The following is a 25,333-nucleotide window of genomic DNA, read 5'->3' as shown; positions in this document are numbered from 1 at the left end:
AAAAAAAAGATTTTACAAGTCCCAGGCCACACTAAAACACAATCTTTTAATTTGGGTTAAAAGGGTTAAATTTCAAAATGTATTGAAATTCTTGGCTCTCTATGAACCAATGCATGCAAGGTGTAATAATTATAATCTAGGGTGAGATGTGTCTGCAATTTAAGAACAGATTTTCAAAAACCTCTCTTGCTTTAACACTGAATTTCCCCTAAGAATTGCAGTACCGCTGTATTATAATGGGCAAAGGTATTCAGGGGATTCAATAGCTTTTTTGAAATCCCAGTTTTCAAGTACCTTTTAACTTTTAAGCTTGGAAGGACTTGAGGTCATATTCTTCAGGGGTTTTGCACCATTTTAACCACGCTGAATATTCCACTTTTTATTTTACAGTAGCAGCTTCAATGCACATATTACCTACATTTTTGCTGTGTAAAAATTGTTTGCATAAAGATAAGACTCTGGTGATGCCAGTGTGTCTGAAACTACATACAGGTATAGTTAAAACACTGACACATGCACTGCATGTGAAAATAATGTATTCTCATCAGGGCTCTCCAGAAGCTTTTATCAAGGGCTTTCATTCATGTTTTCTGTGGAGAGCAACTCCAGTGCAGTGTTGACAATAATGACTATTCCTTTGTTGAATTACTGTTTCCTCTTACACATATCTGGTTGTTCATATTAATATATGTCATGGTTCTACAATTGGTTGGATTCCTGATTAATTAAGGTTCTGTGGGAAAGAACCAGGAGTTTGAAAGTCACGCTCTGGTGGTTTTTAAGCCACTAAGTGTGCTAAGTGGCTGGTTATGCACATACTGATGCTCCACAAAACATTTTAGAAGTTTTTTTGTTGGGCCTAATGTTAGCACAGAGGATGAACCCCATGCTACACCTTCCTGCAGTGGTTTTAGAAAACACAGCACAAACCTGGAGGAATATATACAGAATGCCTCTTCTATGAATACACAATCTCTCTCTCTCTCACTCACACACACACACACACACACACACACACACACACACACACACACACACACACACACAACACTCCACACACACACACACACACACACACACACACACACACAAACTTCCCTGATCTCGTTTTGCCTTGTGCTCTTCTTCAGTATTCAAAGCATTTGGAAACTAGCAGTCAACTCCCCATTAAGCTGAGCCAATAGTCCTCCTCTGAGGACAGCACAAGTCAAAAAATTAAACTTCATTCATCCTGCCATTAAAAACAACCTGGAGTATTTGACGCTGTCAGGTGAAAATCCACCCATAAGCTGCTGAACACAACAGAGCAGCTATAGGAGCGGAGCAGAAAGATAAAACACGCCATCTATTCTTGAGAGTTTCTCTTTGAAACTTCTCTTCAGTGTGCCTCTGAGATGGAGGTTCTTTGCTCCCTGCAGAGCTGCTCCAGCTTCTCCTCTCCCTGGAGAGATTTGCAGAGCGAGACAAACACCTTGGGTTTCTCTGCGGCTGTGTGTTCTCCAAAATTTGCCCCGGGCAACTTTAAATTAATACCTAGCACTGCCTTTCCCCTGATAATTATGGATCATCACCAATGAATGCTATAAACGGAGGATGTTTAGTGCTTGTATAATAGGGCTAAACTATTCTGCAAAAATCTTGTGCTGGATATAATGAATGCTGCATCTTTCAGATATGTGCTGAGCGACTCCACACTTAGAGAGAGCTCTGCAGGTTCTTTATATTTACATGTTATTACAGCTCTTTGCCTTCCAGCTATGGTTCCTTTTGTTGTAAGGAAGCTATCTGTGCCCTGTGTCACTGGCTGAGATCAGCAGAAATTTGTTGCCTGCTTAACTCTCTCCTGTCCTTTAACCAAGACAGGCTTTGTTTTCTGCCAGTACAAGCAGAACGCAGCTCTTCTCTCAATAATGGGGAGATTGACAAGCCCGTGGAGGTTTGTAACCGACAACAATTCTCCCAGGCTCGCTGAATGGTGGAGGCATGTCTTTCCCGTCGCTGGAGTATGCACCCTCTGTTGCAAGGAGACTCTGCGATTAGCTGGGAATTCATTGCTGACACGAAAATTGCTGTCAAATTACAGCCAACCACCAACAATTATGATGAGGGCTGACAGGTGAAGTGTGCTCTTCCCCCAATCACAGCATGGCACAACACAGCATGTTTATGAGCGGGAGAGTGAGGGAATACACAATTTACACACACCATGCCAATTTACAATTGTTCAAGGTCCCTTGGTCAAGCAGCACAGTTCCACCAACACACAACTGTTGTACTGATTACGAAGCGAGAAAGGTCTGCAGTACATGTGCAGTGGTGGGGTAATTGATGAACAGGGAACTTGCCACCCTGTTTCAATGTGTCTTCTGCTATCACCCACCAGTAACCCATCTACAATCTCTAAACCGCATGCATGTGCCACAGCCTTTAACACTGTGCATTGCAGTGGATGGCGAAGCTTGTGGAATTTGTGGAGAGGAGCAGATTAACAATTGAGCTATGTGATGATGTAGAACAGATCTTGGTGTCAATGTGAATGCCACCATTCATAAGTAGAATATGAAACTTTTAAGAATCCATCCAACTCTCCAAGGCACAACTGTTTCTACAAAATGTGTAAACCATAATTTGTTAATTCAGTGATACCGATGGTCCTGTCTTTGGAGCAGCAATTGACAAGTAAATGTAAGTTCATACATGTCTTACATATATGCTGCAAGGGATTCCTCTTTTTGACTAGTAGACTATAATTACATAACTGTATTTTCCTGCGTATAAAAGAGAGTAGCATGGTAGTGTAAATGATTTTTGGAGGTCATGAGCTAAATATTAAGGTCATTTTCCCAGTGTATGTACCTTCATACTCTAGCTATGGACCTTCACTTTTCCTAAATCAAGACTAAAAGTCTACAGCCATGGTAGCAACTGTGATGTCGGCTTGGATTTCCGTGTTTTAACACTTAGTACAGCGGAGACTGGTGACAATGTAATATTTTCTACAGGTGTTTGGTCATATTACGACGTTCTGACCCAAAAAAAATAATTTTTTTAATTGAGCCACGAAGTTGGCCAATTTGTATGTTTTTAGACGTTAGCACGTCCACAAATCATACAAATTATTTACCCATCGAACGTTTAATCAAATTTAATTTCAAATAAGGTTAAGGCTGCACGGACTCCAATGTTACCTTTACTCACGGTTTTTCACTGAAAGCTGGCCTGATATTCCTCCACATCCATCAGGAAATGTCTAGCTAGCGTGTAGTGGAGCAGCTAGGTCTACGCTAGGCTAGTGCAAACGACCAGGACTAGCAAGAAGTCAAACAGCGTTCAGAACAGCATAAGTATAAATTAGGCTAACCTTCTCGATTTCTAAATAAAGCCATTCAAAAAAGTGGGAAACTGTGGGAACTTCAATTTCTTTTGTGTTTTTCCACCCAAGATAAAAAAACAAAATATAAACTTGTTGTACCCTACCAAGCCACAACGCATAGTTTTCCAAAAAACTTGTCTTGTCCTTGAAAACCGACCAACAGCAAAATGTCAAAATCACTTTTCATGGTTAACGGAGAAAATAATTGATCTTACCTGATCAGCAAATCAAGTCCCTCTTTAGTTTGTCGAAAGGAAATCAAAAAAAAAAAGTCCAACCCACCAGAACAGAGGAGCTACAGCATTTTATCTTAGCAGGTTTAGGAACAGTAGCCTGCTAAAATCTGACATTTTAAGCACTACGTTTTTCTTGTTCTTCTAAATCCAAAGGGCGAACATTTATATTTGTTAACATTTATTCCTTGCGGTCCTTGTGGCTTTTTCATGGAGGAAATTTTGACGTGCCACAGCGACGAAAGCACAGATGTAAATAAAATTAATTAAGGCTGAATTCCATCCAGGTGCTGTGGCCTCTCAGTGCTAGCATTGTGCACACCGGCTCACATCTCATTACCAACACCTGTGCTTTTCAATGACGAGTCAAAATGTCTGCTGTGAAAAATGATTACATCTTCTCGTCAGTGAACCATGTGATGAAAATTGTGAAATTTCTGTTTTGAAAGTGTACGTTTTCATTTTGCAGTTTATAAACAGTTAATAAACCTTGATTTGCTTTTATCCAAATTAAGAGCTGGTTTTATTTGACAAGAAATACAATTTATCTTCGTATTTATTTATTTTTTGTCCCTTATGATTAATACCCTCAAATGCTGAATTATTAATAATTACTCAAAAAAAAAAAAAAAATTCCAAGGAACTGAATGCACCCGTGATGTTTTCTCCAAACGTTTTCATTCATGTGGCATGCACTAACCTTTTGACTGTCAGGTCACCCAGAGCTTTCTTAAAATTTGAGTGTTTCATCTACCATCCTCCTTGTTTTCACTCACATTGTGTTCCTGTTATATACCTACACACGAGATCATGCCAACTCCTAATGAAGATCTCAGATCTCAAACCTGAACCACAGCTGTTGTATCCACCTGGTAGAGTTTACATATGCAGCCACACGATCCCTAGCTGGCCTCCCACCAGCTTAGCAAAACATCCTTAATGGTCAGTCAACCAGAATCTACCAGAGGTAGACAGGTGTTTCGTCTCTGTGAAACTTAAATACACCATAAAAGAAGACAAACTTGCATCACAAATCTCAATGCTCTCAAGGTAGAAATGTATATCAATCTGTTTGTATTACATAGGGCAGTTTATTGAACTTGTAAATGTGTTAGGTGTCATTATGCATGATCTTAGTTTTTCTACACTCACAAAACCATAAAAGTTTGAACATTTATAATAATAATTTGCTGCTTCAACATTACATTCAAAGCTGTAAATTGTTATAGCTACATTTTGTTAAAAACACAATATTTACATTAATTGTAATACACAAATTTTATATTTGGCATACTTACATTAATCTCATCATATAATTTACAGGTTCTCAAGTACTGATTAATGTGAATATTTAATCTCAAAAATTCACAACAAATCAAAAAGTAAATTAATCAATACAAAAATGAAACATACAAACAATGCTAAAGCTACCCCGCCCCAAAAATTTTTTGTAGATAGATTTAGGTGAATATCTTATTCCAAAATGTCCTCTATTTCACAAAACTGTGTGAAATCTGCTTGCCACAGAACACTTACTTCACTGCAGCAATGCAATGTCATTGAACTGAGTAACCATTCATAGTGCAGTCTACTCACATCCATTTTTTAGATCCAACAGACAGTAAATCTGAACTGTACAAATATTTGACAATGACTCATTTGTAAATATTTCTTCAATAGAGTGTCAGTCGTTGTGTGTTTTTTTTCAGGTCACTGCTGACATATACTTTGCTCCAATTACTGGTCTGTCAAATAGAGACTTCATAGTAACAGTACTGGTCATAATACAGATGGAAAATCTTGTTTGTGCTTGTCTAGAGTTACATGTGATCGGTAGATTACGGTTTAGTTAGGATGTGTGGGTAAAATCATTTTAAAAACCCTTTCTTCAGAATGTCTCTTTAGCTGATCATTTCCAAACTTTGTGACTCCAGGCCCCAGTTAAAAAAAAAATTTCTTTACAGCACATTGTACATTTTCCTTTGGCACAATACTTGGTAATCCCCCCCCCCCAAAGATCTGTTTTCATTTACATCATGCAGGAGGATTAGGGTGTGTTCACATAAATGGCAATGACCAATGGCGAATTCCAGCATCTAAGCATGCAATTGCACTTTCGTTTGCCCATGTGATTCTTCCACAATCACGATTTCATTGTTAATGGACGCAATGCTTGAGTTGTGTGAAAGTTGAGAAGCCGATTTTAAGGTTCCAGAGAAAAAATGGCAGTAGAGTGGTTTGCTAAGGTGGTAATTTACCACCAAAAAGCTGTTTTCTGATTCATGTATCAATGTGAAATTAAAAGAAGCCTAAAAATTGCTGTCATTACCGCGCTGAAGCTACCAAACTTTTAATATATTACTGCATAAAAATGACAAAATGTTCCTGGCAAAGCTGGCAAAAAAAAAATACAGATATAACAGAAGTTTTTAATTCAATCAAAATACATTTCTGTTAGCATAAGTTCAACTTTTGACTTTTTTGTACCATTGATTGTATGGATATGACTATGGGAACACACCCTTGTCTACTACACTTCACTGAAATGCATACTCGAGGCCTCTAGCACCTTTTAGCCATACAGTATACAAATGTACTGAGTTAAAAAAAAAAAAAAAAACGAAAAAAAAAAACGTGCAAGACTCACGGATAAAAGACTCTGTTTCCAATACTTAAGGCAAAAACAATTCTCATATATACCAATATACATATATTTGAGATTATTACATCTATCAAAACTGTGTTTTTCTAGAGTGTTCTGGTAAACATACGTTGCGACTGACCGTGGCGACCTACTGTACGTACTAGAGCTAAAAGTGCGGAATGACCAAGTCAAAGTCAATGCAATGCCCTCTAGTAAATACAAAAAGAAACTTTCTTTATCATTTCTTCAGTTTTTTGACTGCCTGTTAATCTATAGGCCTGTGTCTTTTATTGGAGTGTAGGTCAGGAATGCCAAACTGAAGATCACAAAAAACAAGTGAGTGCCCAGTAGAAAAGTGCAAATTACGCCAGTGTGTTTCTTCCACCTGCTTTCTCAAGCCCCAGACCTGAACCCTTAACCAGCACCTATAGCTGGGACACCTTCCTGGGCAGAGGCCTCGGTCTTGGGACTCGAGGGTCGGAGGTTCCGTCCAGCTTCATGCTGCCTGTACGGAGCTGGTGAGGCTTGGGTGGAAGGGCCGGGGGGTCCGTCTGTGGGGGGATGGAGAGACTATGGGGCAGCGGCACAGGCCTGCGGGGGTTATTCCTCTCATACACACTGTAGGGAGGCGGTGTCTTGTTCTCTCTGCGGATCGGCTCGTCAGAGCTGCTGGAGACAGAGTTTGGCAGGGTGGTGGGTGGGGGTAGTGGGTGGGGCGGGTGGTCACCTGCAGGCAGCTCGGTGCCTGAAGCCTCCGATACACTGCAGCGACTGAGGGAGGAGATGCCACTGCTGTAGCTGCCAGAGAGGACAGGAGAGTTGGAGACCAGGCTGGCAGACTGGCACTCAGTGGGCGAGGGGGTGAAAGGCGGCACTGTGGTCTAGAGGGACAGAGAGAATGAAAGGAAATCATATACTTCTCATGTCTTGTTTCGTTTCACAAAACTAAATACTTTTTGGCTTGTGATACCTTCAAATGAAGAAAAGTATCTGATATTTCATAAGAAACAAGGAGAGAAAAGTATGAAACATCGTTTTATGTAATAGATTTTTGTTCCTAGCCTTTTCATCATACTGTCATTTTGGAGCCCCTTTGGGGAGCTTGACCTTCATCTGAGTTTCTATATTTTTTAAGAATTTATCACAATATATTTATTTTACATTGTGCGCTTAACATTTTGTGAGCCAATTTTGGTGGCAAGCATGTCGCCATATTGTACACATCCTCTATTCATTGTCTGCTGACACAGGCAAAAAGCAACAATAAAAACTTAGAGAATAAAAAAAAAGGAGAGTCAGTGAACAGATTGAGAGGGCCAGGTTTTTCCACTCCATCAACCGGCCCTGTGCACTGAGATGAAAAAACACAATATGCTGCACTTCCCCCCTCAAAAATCCGATCACTCATCAAAATGTTTTTCTAAGCAATTACACCATGCTGCCATTATATCTGCTAAAATGTAATTGGATCTAGTGGAGTATACAATTGATCAGTAAGGTTGTATTGTTCATGCTACAAGGGGCATGCACAAAGAGGTATCCATTTGATATGCACAACTGGACAAACCTTTTAACCTTTTTTACATTTGGGTTAGCATGGTAAAAATCTGTATATTTAATACAGTGCTGACAAACAGTTTAAGCTCCTGATCCAGTTTTCTAAAGAGAGGCTACTACTAAATATCATTTCTACCTCTGGAGATGAGTAAGTCCAGCACTGTGAGGCTGGCACCATGAGTTTTCTTCAGGTTCACTACTGTCCTGGGGTTTGTGGTCTGGTAATGGGCCCCTGGCTGCACTGACTGCACTGACTGATGAGTGTGTTTGGCGTGTGTGTGTACATGTGCCAGATAATGGGTCCTGTGGAGGTCCGCCGAGGACCCGTGTCTGGCTGTGCTGTGATGGGCAGCTTGGAACTTCGCTCCAGGCCTCCTCACACACAAATGTGGTGGCAGGCACACACACCTAACCACACACACAAATCTGATTGACAGAACACGCTGGGTGCCAAGCTGTCACTCACACCTTGGTTTCCAGAGTCGTTCTCTCTCTCTCTCTCTCTCTCTATCTCTCTTTCTACCACACACACACACACACACACACACACACACACACACACACACACACACACACACACACACACACACACACACACACACACAAATAACCACATTCTTGGTAGTTGTCACATGTAAGAAGAGATCACACCTGCAACAAAGCTGGGAGCTTAGCACTGCTTGTGACAAGCCCACAAAGAAGATAACAGTTAGCAGGAGACAAGCTTTGGTTCACCAGAATTTCAAAACAATTTTTTACCCTCATTACAAACTCACTCAGCGCTTAGTTAACCTTTCCCGGACCCCTCCTGCTTCTGCAGACTAGTATTAACTGCTAAAAGGCTCATTAAGAATAAATCACAGCTTGGAGACAAAGCAAGAGTAATCCGTTATCTGTAGTTAAACATAAGAAAACACTTAAGGTCAGAGATATTAAAAACTTGTTTTTAACTCATCACAGTTGAGAGATGCTGAGGGGGACACTAAGTGCAGCACACATATTTCTCATCACATTAATAGTAAAGGCAAAAACATAATACAGTTCATGCTTTGAAATTTAAATTCAATGACAAGCAAATCTCATGAAGTTGAATAAATCCATCTGGTTTTGCATATTTTTGTCGAGCAGGCCAGACGACACCCTCTCAGAGCGTGCTTTAAACACAGCGCACAACAGTTGGTGTCTACCAGGTGTACATTTAGCTAATATGATTAATGCCCTCCAGCCATCCCATTTTGGGTCTACTTTGGGACAGTCATGTCATAAAAACTACAAAATCAGCAGCACTGGGGCAGTTAGCAGCTTCAGTGAGCAGTAATGCAAAGCTCCCTAGCCTTACGGTTGACATAGAGTAGGATAAAGACCCTGGAGCTGGACGGTAAGACGTTAGCACTGCAGGATAAAGGCCCCGAGGCTGTCACTAAGCAAGGTCAGGCTGTCTCAGGGAAAGAAAGAGAAACTAAAAAAAAAAGCCCAAAACTGAGAAGAAACGGACAGTGGAAGTGAGTGACAGAAACATAACCAACCTTTTGCGGCGATCTGGACGTGGGGACAGGGGACTGCGACCTCATGTTTTTAGCCGAGGAGCCTGCTGACAGCCAGAGGAGAGAGAGAGAGGGGGAGAGAGAGTGAGAGAGAAGAAAAGAGGGCAAATTCAAATTAGAGGCGCATTTTCCTCTATTTGCCAGGATGACACAGCATGAGTCATGCAAACATACACACATGGAGATGAGAGGGCCAGTCGCTTAAAGCATCAATGAATCAAATACGCACTGATGTTCTGCAGGTCCTTTAGGCTGCCTAAAGCTGTCTCTACATCCAACAGCTGTTACTTCTCTATGCAATGAGGGCAGGACAAACGGGGAGACAAAATTCACTCCATCTGCTTATACTGCTGCTGGGCAGTGGAATACATCGGAAAGCAGTGGGGAATAAGTCAAGTCTGTTGCATCTGTAAATACGTAAATAACTAAAACACAGTTTGAGTTGATGGTGGAGAAAACTGTTGTTGAGATGTAATGACATGCTTTCCTCTGGGGGAAGGAAAGGAAAAACTACAAATCTGGGAATTGACTGGAATTTCAATTGGGATTGATTTGAGCCCTCTCAAAGTCCTTGGAGATTTTCAGACTTGTTCTCAGCTGAACTAACACATCTCATGCCAGGAAATCTCAGCATTTCAAGTGGTTAGTTAAGAAAAATGCCGGCGTCATCACGTATGTGAGCAGAAGCAAGGAAGCAGCAGTTGAGAGCCTCAGACGGGAAAATGCCGAGAAGAGGTGGAGAAAGCACCAGGTGTCAAAAGTCAGAGAGGAAAATTAGTACCATTCTTCACTGGGGGATTCATTGTGATAGGCCAGTTTACCTGAGTACGGTGGCCTAGGAGGTACAGGAGGGCATAGCAATTTGCCAACAGAGTCAGAGAAGGATGGAGCGCCCTCTTTGACACTGTCTAGGCTCCAGCTACTGGGTGTGGGTCTCACTTTACAGTACACAGAAACATCACAGGTCACATAACAGGTTATGGGAGTACACAAGACAACACGGAGAACACAGTGAATGCAGTGGAATCATGTGCATTTGAAATGGATGATATCATAAATGAAAACATATTAACTTGGCTGGCAGTTTGGCCACAATCAAATCTGCTAAAAAAAAACACATCCAAACGGTCCCGATGAAGCTGTTTTATAGAGTTAAACTCTTAATAAATAATACCTGAAGATGTTATTGTTTTAAGTTTGACTGTTGCTCATTTGAATGAATGTTAAATGTTAAGATTTGAGGCTCAGTTAGAAGAATTTTAGTCACACTTTAGTCATTAAATACAAAAACAAAATAAGACTAGATTTCATCAGTGGTATTTTTAGTCTTATTTTTTGTTACACATTTTCAGTTTTTACATCTTCTAAGCATTCTGAGGTTTGTCTCAATCTTTAATGTTTGATCATGTGTCCCAGCTGTATTTTTGATTTTTGACAAAATACACTGATTGTCCATCCACTCTTAAACAGCATGAAGAGTTTTCTAATCTAACGCCCTTATTGACAGGATGACATCATTTGTCTGTACCTTCAAAAACTGTTTCAAATCAGTGTTCAGTACTTGATTTCCTGATCTGGCTGCAGTTAGGGTTTGGTTAGGGTTTGGTTAGGTTTAGGGAAACATTGTGGTTTGGGTTAAAATTACTACTTCATTAAGGTTAAGAGAGCACTGTCGTCAGCAGTACTTGTAATTACAATAAACATAAGGTTATAGATCAGTTGTAGTCATGCTTGGGGAAAAAAAACTATCTTGACTATCGGTTTGAAACAGGAAATGAACAGCAGTCTTCTGTTGACTCATTCATCCACCTCAATCTCCTCCGTATGTGGCCTTCCTCCTTTGCTCCCGTCATAATTACTGTGGACTCTAAAGGGCTTTGTAATTTGAATGTAAACATATATCGTTTTGGGACATTTGCTCAAAATGACTGATACTGTCATTCCTGTTGGGAAGACAGTCTCATTGATGCAGTGCATACATTTGTTGATTTTTCTCCTTCCATGAAATGACTAACTGTCAGAGACATGACGAATGCAGGACTTTGCTCATTAGTGCAACAGGTCAAGCAACTGTGAAGCAGTGAAGGATAGTTTTTACCAATTAGGAGCACACAATGTGCGACCCCGCTGATGTATGCAAGATGTTTAACAAGCTTCGTTCACATTTGCATTCATCCATTTTTCCGAAATTACTTATTTTTATTTGTTGATGAAAATTGCCTTTGTTTAAGGTGTTGTTTTAGGTCATTTTTTAAAAACCCTTAGTCTTGTTTTTGTTGTTGGCAAATGTCCATGAATAGAAACTGAAAACAGAAAAATAATGGTCTTGTTCTGCACAGTGCCACCCATGCACATCTGGTGTGAAAGCAGGGTAACAGATTTCCCTTAATGTAGATCACTTATAAACCAAAGAAATAAAATAATAATAGTTTAATTGAACACACTAGTTTTTGGTAGAAATTTCACGCTGTCGTTGTCCAGTCTTTCTTTTATAGGCCAGAATTAATCAAATTTAGTTCTTACACTTGAAGTCTGGAAGGTACTTCAAGTGCAGACATTTCTGTAAAAATAAAATGTAATCAGACACCATAATTACAGTCACAGTCAGGGTGACTGTCCAGGTCACAGTTTATTAAGTTGCCTCTGGACTCAGCCACTCAACTGACTACAAAAGGCCGTTTTCTATTGTTACGTGGCAAACTAGAGTCTAATGAGCTTCATATTGTAAGTCTATATTTGGTATCTGGTTAAAGTTAAAGGTTCATGACTGAAGATGCGACAAACAACACTTTCATACAATCACAGGTTTTGTGTAAATTCTTGCACCTCTTGTCATTGTCATACGCGTAAAGGTGTGATGTCACCATATTGTGGCAGTTCATCTATCTCTCACTGCATTATTTACAGATCACACTTGAATCACATGGAAATGTGTGTGTTTCTGTGTGAATCACAAGGAAGCTATCACATCCCCACAATCCACTCTTTATTTTAAGATGTCCCTTCCTCATACCTCCTTAATTACTCCACGATCTGCTTTGAAAGCTGTTCTTTTTTTTGCGGCTAAGAGCAGCTCTGATGGAAGGAAAACTGCACAGGCATTTTTTTTTTTTTTTTAGAAAATGCAAGAAATGCGCATCTTCCCTTGACTATCCGGAGCAAAAATGACAAGCTGGGTGGTTAACTAAGAGATATGAATGTCACACATGTGCATTAGGACTGCAGGGATAGCACCTGCCACTTTATTAGTCTTTTAGGCTGAGGCAAGATGAAATGCTGTGATAAAGACAGCGTGTCTGGTTCAGAGTTGGAAGAAAATGTAATCCAGCATGTGTGTCATGCATGTGTCTATGTGTTTCTGTGTGTGTATGTGTGTGTGTGTGTGTGTGTGTGTCTGTGTCTGCGTCTGTATGTGTGTGTGTGTGTGTGTGTGTGTGCATTCTGACAAGCTCCCTGAAGCAGCTGTGTGAAGACAGATGCCTCCAGTCAGTCTGTGGTCAAACTCTCACACACACTGCATGTCTGGAAAGATGACCATCACGCTGGATAGTGGTGGTATAAGCGTCATTGAGTAATAGAGAAGCTGCCTCCTACAGCTGCAGCACCACTGTATTGTTGTAATGTTGTAAGTAATTGTACAGGAATCATGGTTAATGGACACATGCTGGGGAGTTATAACGGAGAATTAATATATAACAGTAAGGAACACGGAAAACAATAAAAATAGAAAAAATATTAAAAGTCTACTTTACAATAGATTTAATAAAAAAGTATCTACATATCTTGGCATTGTTATTCTGCTGGAGCGGCTTCCCCAGCATTTCTGGGACTGCTGGATGGGAGTCAGCGCATGAAAGTAAAACATAAAAAAAATGTGCTAAATACAGTCTTTTACCTTTGTCTGGTGCTGAGAGGTTGGGGTCACTCCTTGGTAAAGTGGCATCGCCTATTTGATGAGGAGGAGCTCTCTGCACACACAGAGGAATAAGCCCAAATTACTGTCAGATACATGCAGCATGAAACAGTGTATTTGTGATATCAAACGTAGGTAAATGCCAGCTTTGAAGCATAGAGGAATAAATGAATATTGGATGGTAGAAAATAAATATCATGTGGAATTTCTCCCTAGCAAATTCAATAGAATAGGCAGTGGGAGATACAGACAACAACGGAGTCAGACAGGCAGAGAGAAAGAGTGTCGAATGCGTAATGACCTTTATGTCAAGCAGCCGTGTGATATTTGTAGAAGTGGGTAAGCACCTCTGCCTCTATCCTCAAAAATATATAAATAATATGATTGTTTTTCACCTAGTTTCTCTAATTACAGTATAAATGATACAAGTAATCCATGTTTGTAATAATCAATACCCCATTAGCAGCTAACTGCCAGTACCACACTGCTGTCAGGTTGGAATAATTGTTAGGCCTCCCCAACATCAATTCATCTGTAGACTTGAGACAACTCTTCACATTCAGCACAAACAGGATAAGAAAAACAGGTGAACTGTGCCAGTAGCACTGACCCGAAGAGATGAACAGCCTTGAAAATCAAATCAATTTTCCGTTACTGTAGCTTTGTCACTGAAGATGAAGTGTGTGATTACATACTACCTTTCAGCTAGATAAGGAACTGAACTTGGCTCTTGTTATTGTGGTAACATTAGCTTGCTGTACTGGAAAAAAAAAAAAACATCACAAACATAAAACATCACTAACATCACCTGCGCTTGAAAAACTGCAATTCTCAGATACAAAAAGGCCTTGTGTCCTCATCCGGGAGGCATTTTTTTCAGAAGTCACACATTGAGATATATTGTACAATAGAAAGGTGACCTTGTTTTCCGCCCCAGTATGTACCTTATGAGTGGCTGCGGTGCTGGATAAACATGCTGGCAAGGTACACAGTGTTAAAAAATACAATTCTCATTTCGTAGTATTCCAAGTCGCGCGATCACACACTTGGATGACAGGGAACGACCAAAGGGAACAAACCATCCATGTGTTTCTCTTCCAATACCTTCCTTAGAAAAAAACAGTACAACCAGGGCAGATCTGCTTTCAATGAATAAAGTTTTAAAGTGTTTTTCATCATCCTGTGTTCAAATTTCGAAATTTTCTTTTAATGACATCCTCAATGCTACTTGAGAAACACAGGATCAATCTGGACTGAAGAAATTGTAAAACTTTAGAGATGAGTTCATCCAACAGTGACTCAAAATTAAAACAAAAAAATAAATAAAGCTGCAGATAATTTTTTCTGTTTCGTCAACAATGTAATCCTTAGTTTTCGCCTGAAATTAGCATTGCACATAAGGCACATGGATGGCTCTGGCCAAAATGCACCATGAGAGTCGTAGTTAAGTTCTCACCTTACGTTTTTATGTACGCACACGTGGGCATTCTCTAACACAGTTCATGTTTTGTGTTGATGATTTTCATGTCCATCAGAACTCCGAGTAACCTCACATTGTCTGAAATACCTCCCCTGTAAATCCATTGTGATTCTTCAGCTATGCTAATATGGATAATAAGGACTAAAAATGACGCCAGACAAGAAATGATAAAATTTTAATTCTAATTGGCAATTTTTTTTCTTTCGTGTGTTGAATCTCACAAAACAGTTTAGATGGGCATAATGTGTTTTCATAATTGTACAGTAATTATGTGTCCTCTGTCCTTTAACATTAGGACATTGGGGTTTTGTTTTTCATTTTTCTACCACCTATAGAATTGCGTATGTGAGAGCAGGAGCACATTCTCAGACTTCCCTCCGACCCACAAACACTGGCCATGTCTTTATAACTGAAAGGTCAATGGTCTGTTTTTATTTATTTTTTTACTTTTCTTTGTATGTTTCATCCTAGAAAGGTGATCCTTAATCACTTGTTTACATGCAGAGAGCGCTGCACTGTGTTTGACTTGACAATAAAAATACATTCACCATTTGCAATTAAAAAAAAAGGAATATCTGAATCTAAATGATAATATGATACAGAGTTGAGAAATATGGACTTTTTCCAGTACTGCATATTTTCCGTATATGTATGTATGTATACCCATATATGTGTGTGTGTGTTTTACCTGTGCAGGGTCCAGGGGGTTGGGAAAGATGGCACTGACTGGTCTCTCTCTCGGAGACAAACAGGCATTTTCTCTGGAATGCTTGTGTTTCTCTGCCATTTGGGGGGAACCTGGTACAGACAGTATGAGATGTCACAGCGTTAACACACACACACACAGGAACAGAACCCCACACAAGAGCGTGTGCAAACACATAAGGGACCAAATAACAGCAAGGTGTTAGACTATTACCCACAAATACTGGCCACAAATCAGGAAAGGCCAATCTCTCTTTCTCCCTCTAAGCCTTCACACCAAATCTTTCAGTCTCACTAGCTCCACCGCATGATAAATGGCCTGCCCACTCCCTCACACACATACACACACACACACACACACACACACACACACACACACACACACACACACACCCTGCTCACTCCCATACCTCCCCTGTTGGACTGGACAATCACAACTAGCAGAGGCACATATAAAACCTCAACACAGAAACACATGTAACAGGCTATCAGTGATAAACACACACGCAAACACTCGCTCACACCATTTTCAGAGCACTTCCCCTCATCTGGCGTTAGCTACTGTATAGATCTTGATCCATTAGCGAATGTGATAGCACTTGGAAGGCTATCATATGAGCATGAGATACCCATCGCTGGCTCTCATTCAGATAAGACCACACCAGCAATAATTCTCCACAGGCTTTATGGGTAGACAGAGGCCACTTTTATAAGGGCGCCGCCCGCTGCCAGCCGCTTGCCAAAGGGGAGTGTATACGCTTCCATAAACGTCTTCATATTTTCTTACTTTTTATGATGTGGATCAGGCAGGAGCGCGTTTGCACATTTGAACACAGCGAGATAAGAGGGCAGACAGAGAAGGCATTAGATATTCACACTCCGCTGGAGAGGAGGGCTTGGATGGCCGAGTCCCAGCCTGGACAGGAGATTGTATTGAGGTCCAAGAGGAATTCTCCACACAGCTGCAATCATCTCTTACTCTCTCTTGCATTTTCACTGGGTCCATGTTTCTTTCAACGGCATTTGTCTCCACGTCTCAGCCCATTTCATTTTTCATCTCGGCTCATTTCGTATTCTCTCTATTTTTCAGTCTCTAACTTTCCATTCAAGTCTGCCTTCTCATTGTTCTCTCTTTTTGTTTTTTTTGTTTTTTTTCTTGCCCCCATCTCCCTCTCCTGCGTGTACTCCTGGCTGTCGTCTAACCTCTCTAACCTCACCAGACAGGATGCTGCGGTGGTTTGAGAGAACATCATGTCACTGAAAGGTCAAAGTTTCAGTCCTTGTGTTCGCTGTGTCCAGCTGAACCTCTGTCTGCCTCCTCTGTGTGAGTCACTCTGGACTGAAATACCAAGTAAAAGCTTACAGTGTATAGCATTGCAAAATGAGTCATTATGCAGAGTGTCAGTCTCACCTCTGGCACTGGAGGGGGCTGAGCTGGTGACGTTGGGCGAGGCAGAATGGTTGGAGCTGAGGCTCGAGGTAGACGGACTGGGCTGTGGGTGGGACAGACAACCAAAACAACTGTGTTATTATCATCACAAGAATAATATATAATATATATATAAAAATAAATGAATGTTATTTAATTAGCTCTTGCTAACTATTATTTTCGTATATTACTAATAAGAATATTGAATATTATATATTATTAACATTTGCTTTATAGATGAATTATGGCTAAAGGTAACTGAAAGCCAGGCTTAAAAATCCAACAATGGAGGTTAACTGTTTTATTATCATTATTATTAATATTATATTATTTAATGCAGGCTTCATCTAAATTTCCTGTTATTTTAAAATTTACTAGAAATTGTCCAAACCTTTCTGCCAAATTTCATGGGAAAACAAAAACAACAGATTTATAATTATGATTATTACTTATTGTAATTATCATTATTGTTTATTATGGTATCAATCTGATAAGGATATTGGATTTCAAAATAATATAATAATAATGTTTATTATTATAGATGTTTCCAAGGTCTATAATGAACTTTCAAGCTCAATTTCCTATTGACATAGCTATGTGAAATTCAGTAAGCTGCACATGTAACTACTAAAGGCTATGGGTGTTTATTTTAAGGGGTTAAGACCTAACTGGTCTTATAATGTCTGAGAATTTGAAGCTGTCAAAGTTATATGGACATTTAGGGAGAGAATAAACTCTCAACTGCTGTGGTGATTTTCCAAAAAAAAAAAAAAAAAAATTAAATTATGTATATTGCACAAGGTAAGGTGGGAGCTCAAGGCTTAAGGCACTTTGTAGATTGAAATATACTATAATAATACTCATTATCACAATCACCTTTCATTAAATGGTACTTGATCTAAGCAATGTAAATATAATATCGTAAAAGCTTCGGTCAGATCCCTTTTCCCTCACATGGTTTCTTCCTCCCTGTTATTCCAGGCCTGCCAGGTGCGGCACACAGCCTGCCAGGAGTTGTCAGCAGCTTTCTGAATTGGCCAAATTTAGTTTAGATTACTGCCCAACTCCAGCCGACTCCCTGGACAGACCACACAAAGCGCTATGTCCTTATTTGATATAATCATGACAATTTGCTTGGCCAGACAAAGCTACAAACAAGCAGAAAGAAAGGTAGAGAGAAAGGGTCAGAGGGGAAGAGAAATGAGGGGAGAACGCAGAGAGGGTGGATTAAAAAGTATTACAAGTGAAATCTGTAGGGAGCAGGAGGGCAAATGTTGGAAAGTGGACTCAATTGGCTGCCTTAAGAGCGTCTATGTGGGTGTGTGGGAAGGCATAAGAGGCTGCATGGATGTGTGTAATGAGAAAGAGAGAGAGATTACCTGCATGTTGAAGACTTCATCCGAGCTCTCCGATTGCCCTGTGATGTTGCTGACTTCATTGGAGGCTTGAGATGACAGAGAGGATGAGGAGTAACGGTTCACCGCAGGGTAGCTGAGAGGACTAAAGGAGAGAGAAACACAGAGACAGATGGTTATGATGGCTTTCGGTAAATGGAGACAGCTTATGTTATTATGTTTCATTAGCTTTGAGAGGTTTCACTCACCAAAAATTCAGCGTGTGCCGCAGAGAGGCCGACAGAAAGTCAGGCAGGGAGGGAAAAAAGACAAACAGAGAGACAAATGGGGAGAAAATGTCAGATTAGAAGAAGATAATCGATGCTGCAATCACAGCATTTCATCAAGTGTTTGTCAGCCTAGAGGTAAGTGTAAAAGAAAGGTTAGAGAACAAACAAAAAGGGGTTTTTAAAGGAAGGTTAAAGCTGGAGTCCAAATAATAAATGTAACCTGGTTTGGTGTTGGCAGAAAAAAGAAACCAAAACTCAATAAGCAAAACACGAAATGTCACTGGGAGACTGAGGTGATGTGTGTGTCTGTATCTTTCTGTGTGGCTGTGCCCCCTGGGATCAGACTGTGGAGGCAGAATGTCGCAGGTAGACAGAGTGGCAGGGTCACTGAACACATCAACACGCACACGCACACGCACACACACGCACAGTCTGCCTGCTGGCCCGGCAGCAGCTAGCGAACAGAAATATCCCTGTGGGTGCCAGCCATCCACCCCTACCTATTGTATGCCCAGATGGAGCCACACCAGTAAAGAACGAAGACGAAGGAAGAAGAGAGCAAAGGCACAGAGCGTGGTGTTTGAGGTCAGGTGGGAACACAAAAAAGTAAAAGAATGAAAGAAAAAAAAAAAAAACAGCTAAGGTGAAAACCCATGTTGGCAGTGAAGGGCAGCATATCAAGATAAGGGAAGGTGAGACACCATAAAGGAGAAATTTTAAAAAAAGACCTTTTAGGGTGTTTTTTAAACTCTAATATAAAAGTAGCATTTTCAAAAATTAAAGGAAAAGAAAGACATAACACATACAACGTGTAATATTCAAGAAAATAGACAACAAAATGAATCAAAAAACAATTGTCACCTCCGCCTGACAACCCCTCTCCCTCCGTCTGGGCTAATGATGTTGGGCACAGAGTTCCTGCATGGTCGTGGGCTTCCGTTGGTGAAGTGCACTGGGCTTGCGCGCACATAAGCCGAAAACTCCTGGGGTTTTAAATTGGAGAAGAGGAAATGCACACGATTAAATGCTTCTTCATGCCAGCGTGAGGTATGTAAATAAAGTACACACACAAGCAGAAGGAGGAAGTGTGTTTAATGAGGGGAGGACTAAAGGCGTCATTCACTCAGAAGTCTACACACAGCGGTTGGTTTCTGTTGTCACATAAAGTGAGTGCTTCCATAAAAGACTCCACTTAATGATTTGAGGAAAATGATGTTACACAAGTGCAACTGTTTTAATCATCCTGATATATGTGTGATTGTCTGTAACTAAAATAACTTCTGTTTAACTGAGATGTTAAATCCCTCTTTGATTTTCACATTAGCAACCTTTGAAATACATTCTTTAAGATGCACTGAAGCGTCACCATGTATTGTCCTCTGGCCTACCTGTATGCCGAGACTGGATTTCATTAGATGAAACTGGTCCACTAACTTCTTATGGAGAGGTCTCATGTCCTGGGGAACAAACTTCTCATGGACAGCGAGGCCGTACTCCAGAATATGTGCCTGTGAGTCAAAAGCCGGTTAAAGTCTACGAATATTACGAATCACCAAATCTCAGAGCAACCCTGGAAATAAAATGAAAGCTCATTCGCCCTACTTCATCAAGTCCGTTCACACATTTAGTGAAACATTTCCATTTCAAAACATTCAGTTGAATTGAGTTTGAATTGGGAACGTCAAGTTAGCAAGCAGAACTAATAAATTGGCTGACAATGGCTTATTGTTGATATACAGTATCAGTATGTGCGTATTTGTTGGCTGATAAGAAGCTGCTGTACGGAAATGCCAAACATATGTTTATGGTAATCTTAAACAATGTATATATATTTTCCATTTAGTGCACATCTTGGTCAATGTCCTTTTAAAAAATTAATTTAAGGGATGCTTATCAAAATATGCATTATGGGAAAATAATGAATATTGGCCAATCAGTGCTGTTATGACACATACAATTCTTGAGCATTAAAAAGGAATGAACCTGTCTGACCTGATTGACATTTTATCCACTTCTTAAAAAGAAAAACAGGATTTTTTCAATACTTAACTGAATGTAAGTACTATATACACTATATATAGTACTGTAAATTGAAAAAATTGTCACATGCTGTTTGCAAGGTCAAGAATCAACTGTCATGCTCAAATATCACAAACATTTCGGTTTCCATGTTGGAGGACATATCATCATGTTAGATCTTGCATTTACAACACATTATGACTATATTCTCCATCTAAGAGTACACTGCTGCATTAATGTCTTATTACGAACCTGTTCAAACATGAGTTCCCTCAGTCGCCCGATCTTCTCGCCGTCCTCAGGGTGATTCATAATGTAGTCCTTCACGAAAAAGGCCTGCATGGAGACAAAATGCAGAACATCTGTTATGCACACTCCGGGAGTTGAAACAGTGAAGCTTTCAGCACTGCAGTGTTACCTGAATCCCCGCTGGGCTGACACAGTGAATCAGTGTCCACATGTTTTTTTTTTTGTTTTGTTTTTTGCTAAATCCTTAAAAAACATTCATGAACAAACTGAACAAATAAGCAAACAGACTAAACTAACATCCAGCTCAAATGGGGTGTAAGACTCCTGTCTGTGTTTTTGTGTTGTGTTATTAATATCAAGTTCAGGGACCAGAATAAAGCTACACAACTGCTAAAAATAGAAAAACACTGTGCCAAATGGATGTTAGTGGAATCAAATGACTGATTATACTTTGATTTAGGAGCCAATTTGGTCTCAGATTTTAAAAGCTTTTTTTCAGGTTTGGTCCGTGTCACCGTTTCCTGTTACAGACCATGTCTCTTCAGAAACACCATACTTCTTGATTATGGCTTACAGACGGAGCTTTCTATTCACTTTCCCAGACATTCCCTTCAAAAAGGCGGCTCAAAGGAGACACAGATAAGATGAAAAAGGCCTTGGTCTGCTTTGAATGATGATAACTGTTTTTGTTGCATCCATACATTAAAGGCCAGGTCCTTGCTGTTTACAATGCCATAACCACTTGTGATGTGTCTACAGATTATGGAAAATCCTTGTCAATCTGCATCAGAGTACACAAAGAGGAGAGAGGCGAGGGGCCGATGAAAGACTCGGCTTGCAATCTGCTTTCAAATCTGCCACAGAAGGAAACACAAAAAAGGGACTGAAAGGTAAAGAGGGAGTTCGCAAAAAAGATCAGCACAGTTCCTCTGCCAAGGACACAGCTGTCTATCTCCAAAGACACAGGGCTAGATGATACTTAAAGAGCCACAGACGTGAGCAGACCAACACACACATGTAGACCCCTATCAATGAATGTGTGCGACTGTGGCTTGTAGACTATGAATGCTAAATAAAATTATTATTCCAGCCAAACACCCTCAGACATCAGTCTTCATTAAAATAGCATATATTAGCATGCACTGTACTTGATATCACGTTCCTCTCTTATAAAACCATGCAACATTGATGAAAAATATTTAATTACATTATTAAATTTTTTATAGCTGGTGTACTGTAGTATATAAGCAATACTGTCAAGGTAGTGCTCGAAGAGAAGTGCTGCGGTTCAGCAGGAAATTCCATCCACGAACCTCCAGAAAAGGCAGTGAAAATAATCAATAATCTTCTATGAATGATGGAAATTTCTCGTCGGGCTGCGGGGAGTGAGACCTCGCCATGGAGTGGCTCAGTTAATCATTAGAAAAGTCCAATTAGAGATGCAATGCTGAGGGGAGGGGAAATAAATCAGACAACATTCCCCCTCAAGGGTTTCAACTCAAACTCAAGCAATAAATCTAAATATTAATAACGACAATTTCGCCTTCATTTGTAGCCGAGCCAAACCGCCACAGCTGTCAATCGGCATTACGCAGAGAAATTAATAGATTTATAGGCACATTCCATGGGGGTACCGCATGTGATCCTCTGCAAAGAAAAATGAGTGTTGACATGAGTGGCAATGTGTTTGCTCCAGAAATAGCTCCATCTGTGTCCACCTCATGCTAAATAATTGAAAAATATTTCACTTTCTATTGTGTATGATTTGAAAATACAATTTAGAAACGGTCGAATGAAGATGGTGGTCAATTTTTACCCAGAGAAACACCATTTAAGCACTTACATGCATAGAAATATATACATGATAATGACAGCGAGGTATAAAAGGAAAGAGCTGCTCAACAATGATATTGGAAGAAAATGATTCCATACGCTACCTTTTTTTTAACAAAATAATGGCAGTAGGGATGGAAAGCACTTCAGCGACCCTTGCCTTTCTGGCTCTATCAAGCATCCTACAAACCTTAATGGGCTACTTCTACACAGAGGCACGCTCTTCTGCACACACCCAATAAACACTCACAAACACTCACAAACACTCACAAACACACACACACACACACACACACACACTATACTCCTGAACACACTTACATGCACGAACATGACCATTCACCATCACATACACGCTCCCAGTGGAAAGGGGTGGTTGCTACGCGACACAGAGCTAGCTGCTGAGTCCACTCACTTTGTTGAGGGTAAAAACCATTTCCTTGAGTACATTTTTAGTTGTCTCTTTCTTCAGTTGCACTGCACTGCTGTCCTGCAATTGTCTCCCATTAGGAAGCCTTTGGAGGAGCCGTGGATGTAAGTGTGTGTCAATGACATTGACCATATTTCAGTGTTTCCCTACCAGTCTATCTGTTACCACTTCAGAGTATAATATAGCAGCTGCATAAACACTCCCATCTCATTCATTCAGCCATTATTAGCCATCTATCTCTCTATATTCCTTCCTCCCAGTCCTCCATCTGCCATTTTTTGACCTGACCCCTCTTTCTCCCCACATCCATCCTTCTATCCGTGCATCCATTGGCCAAACCTCCCATCCATCCACCCACTCCACCATCACCATCCATCTAATTTTTCCCGCTTCCACCCCCTCCTGCTCTCCACTCGTCTGTCCTTTTAGTCAAACCTTCACCCAGCCGTCCATGCATCCATCCATCTGTTCATCTGCTCCTCCCTCTGCAAAACGCTCTCTGTCCATACATCCCCGATAAAACCCACCTTCATGCATCATTAGGCAATCCATATGTCATCGCTGCCTCTGTCTCTAAAACCCTCCAACCTTATCCTCCACCTATCCATCCATACCTCTTGGTAGCGGGCCAGCCCCCCGTTGACAGCGGCGTCGATGACCCCGTTGAGGCACATGGTGAGGGGGTTGATGTTCTGCATCTGCCGGCTCTGACACTGGGTGATCAATGTGCGTAATTGTAAGTTCTTGTTCTCGATCACCTCGATGGCGTTCTCCAGCGGGCTTACCTCCACCTGCGAAGGGAGAGGAGGTAGGAAAAAAAACAAAGAAAAAAAAAACAGGTTTAAAGAGACCACTTCTTCTGTTGCACTAAAAGAAACTGAAAGCAAGAAGAAAATAACCCCTGATGAATTAATCAGGTTAACTCAGTTTGGGCTTAGAGACTACACTTTACAAAAGAATGCCTGATTTAAAAGGCGGGAGAGTGGCGTTTGAAAGGAATGGGCATTTATCAGGACTGCACCGAAAACAAAAGATGCTGTTGAGGTGCATTATGTGAAGTGTAGGATCCAATCAGGATATCTTGGCCGTGATGCTTTGACCATTCTTTTTTTAATCTCTTGCAGGTTTCCCTTCCTTGTGGAAGTGCAATGTTGCAAACTGCTGGATTAATTTAGTGAATCGATTCTGAAAGCTTTACCTAGTGAAAATTTACAAGTTCATTTTTTGAAGAAACTGTTCAAAAAACAAGAACAATTATATCACCTTAATTTTCAATAACTTATAATTTTCAAACGGTAGATATCTCATTACAGAAGAAAAATTTGTAACCTATGGTAACAATTTTTTTGCCACTTGGTAACAGTGGAGAAAGAAGCTGTAAGCACAACACTGACATATCATCTTTTAAGTTGATATAGCAACCTTTGTGAGTTTGTTTTTTTTTTTTCTACACCTCCAGCAAATATTGGAAAACATTAACATTCCGCTTATTGAATACAAGGCCAATATTCACTCTCCTTTTAACACTATTTTTGGTCTCCATCAGTTCTAGAGGGAAATGTCTACCTGTTTAACTGCTACACGTTACACCATGTTCACTAGTTAGTTGTTAACCTTGTCCATCTGCCATTTGGTGCTGGGTAGGTAGCTTTTGAGCTACTTCACTGAAAAGTGCTCCCTTGCTACTTCACTGGGAAACAATGCTGATGAGTACAGTCGGACTGAATCAAAAACAATAAAATTGCGGGCCATGAAACCAAAACAATGAGGTGCAAGATGTTCAAATTCTCTGCAGAGTTGATGGCAAATATGTAGTTGGGTGATAATTATCTGTGGTTTTATCACTACTGGCGCCACCTTTCACATACATGTAGCAATTTGAGCCTTTGTTTATATGAAAATAATGATTATAGCAGCTTTTAATATCAGGCATGCACTGATAATTTACACATGATTACTTTAGGATACACTCTGACACACAAAAAATCTTCACTTCATCCTGCATTTCTTCTTCTCACTTTTTCTTCCTCTGTCTCACACAAAGCTTAATCCTCTTGCTAATAAAGCTTTTGCCAGTTCTGTATTTTATATGCTATTGCTCTGCACAACCATGATAGAATAACACTGGGTTCACAAACTGCAATTTCACACCACAGTCAGCAGCTATGCACTAAAGAATATGCGCTTAGACCAACAGAGACAGGCACTGTGTTATGTTTCGCATATGGTGGACAAAACAGCATTAAAATCCTCCCACTCCTTAGAGATCTGAATGAGAAGATCCATGACCAAAAGCTTTT

The 25,333-nt window shown here is 40.3% G+C and overlaps 1 protein-coding gene across 1 annotated transcript in view; it reads right to left on the bottom strand.

The window, feature by feature from the left end:
- Window positions 1-5,304: 5,304 nt before the first annotated feature.
- Window positions 5,305-25,333, bottom strand: part of dock4 (dedicator of cytokinesis 4) — a 115,196-nt gene continuing 95,167 nt past the window's right edge. Inside the window, exons 42-52 of the mRNA XM_022749424.1 lie at window positions 23,648-23,824; window positions 20,774-20,857; window positions 19,891-20,010; window positions 19,364-19,485; window positions 18,258-18,369; window positions 16,861-16,942; window positions 15,433-15,542; window positions 13,247-13,319; window positions 10,173-10,289; window positions 9,334-9,395; window positions 5,305-7,131 (exon numbers count right to left, since the gene is read on the bottom strand). Coding sequence (XP_022605145.1) covers window positions 6,676-7,131; window positions 9,334-9,395; window positions 10,173-10,289; window positions 13,247-13,319; window positions 15,433-15,542; window positions 16,861-16,942; window positions 18,258-18,369; window positions 19,364-19,485; window positions 19,891-20,010; window positions 20,774-20,857; window positions 23,648-23,824 — 1,515 coding nt within the window. The 3' untranslated portion in view covers window positions 5,305-6,675. The remainder of the gene's footprint in view (window positions 7,132-9,333; window positions 9,396-10,172; window positions 10,290-13,246; window positions 13,320-15,432; window positions 15,543-16,860; window positions 16,943-18,257; window positions 18,370-19,363; window positions 19,486-19,890; window positions 20,011-20,773; window positions 20,858-23,647; window positions 23,825-25,333) is intronic.

The sequence above is a fragment of the Seriola dumerili genome, unplaced genomic scaffold (assembly GCF_002260705.1).
Source record: "Seriola dumerili isolate Sdu_G_001 unplaced genomic scaffold, Sdu_1.0 BDQW01000138.1, whole genome shotgun sequence".
Taxonomy (NCBI): domain Eukaryota; kingdom Metazoa; phylum Chordata; class Actinopteri; order Carangiformes; family Carangidae; genus Seriola; species Seriola dumerili.
Note: the sequence above shows the minus strand (reverse complement) of the source record. Positions and strands in the feature narration are given on the sequence as shown.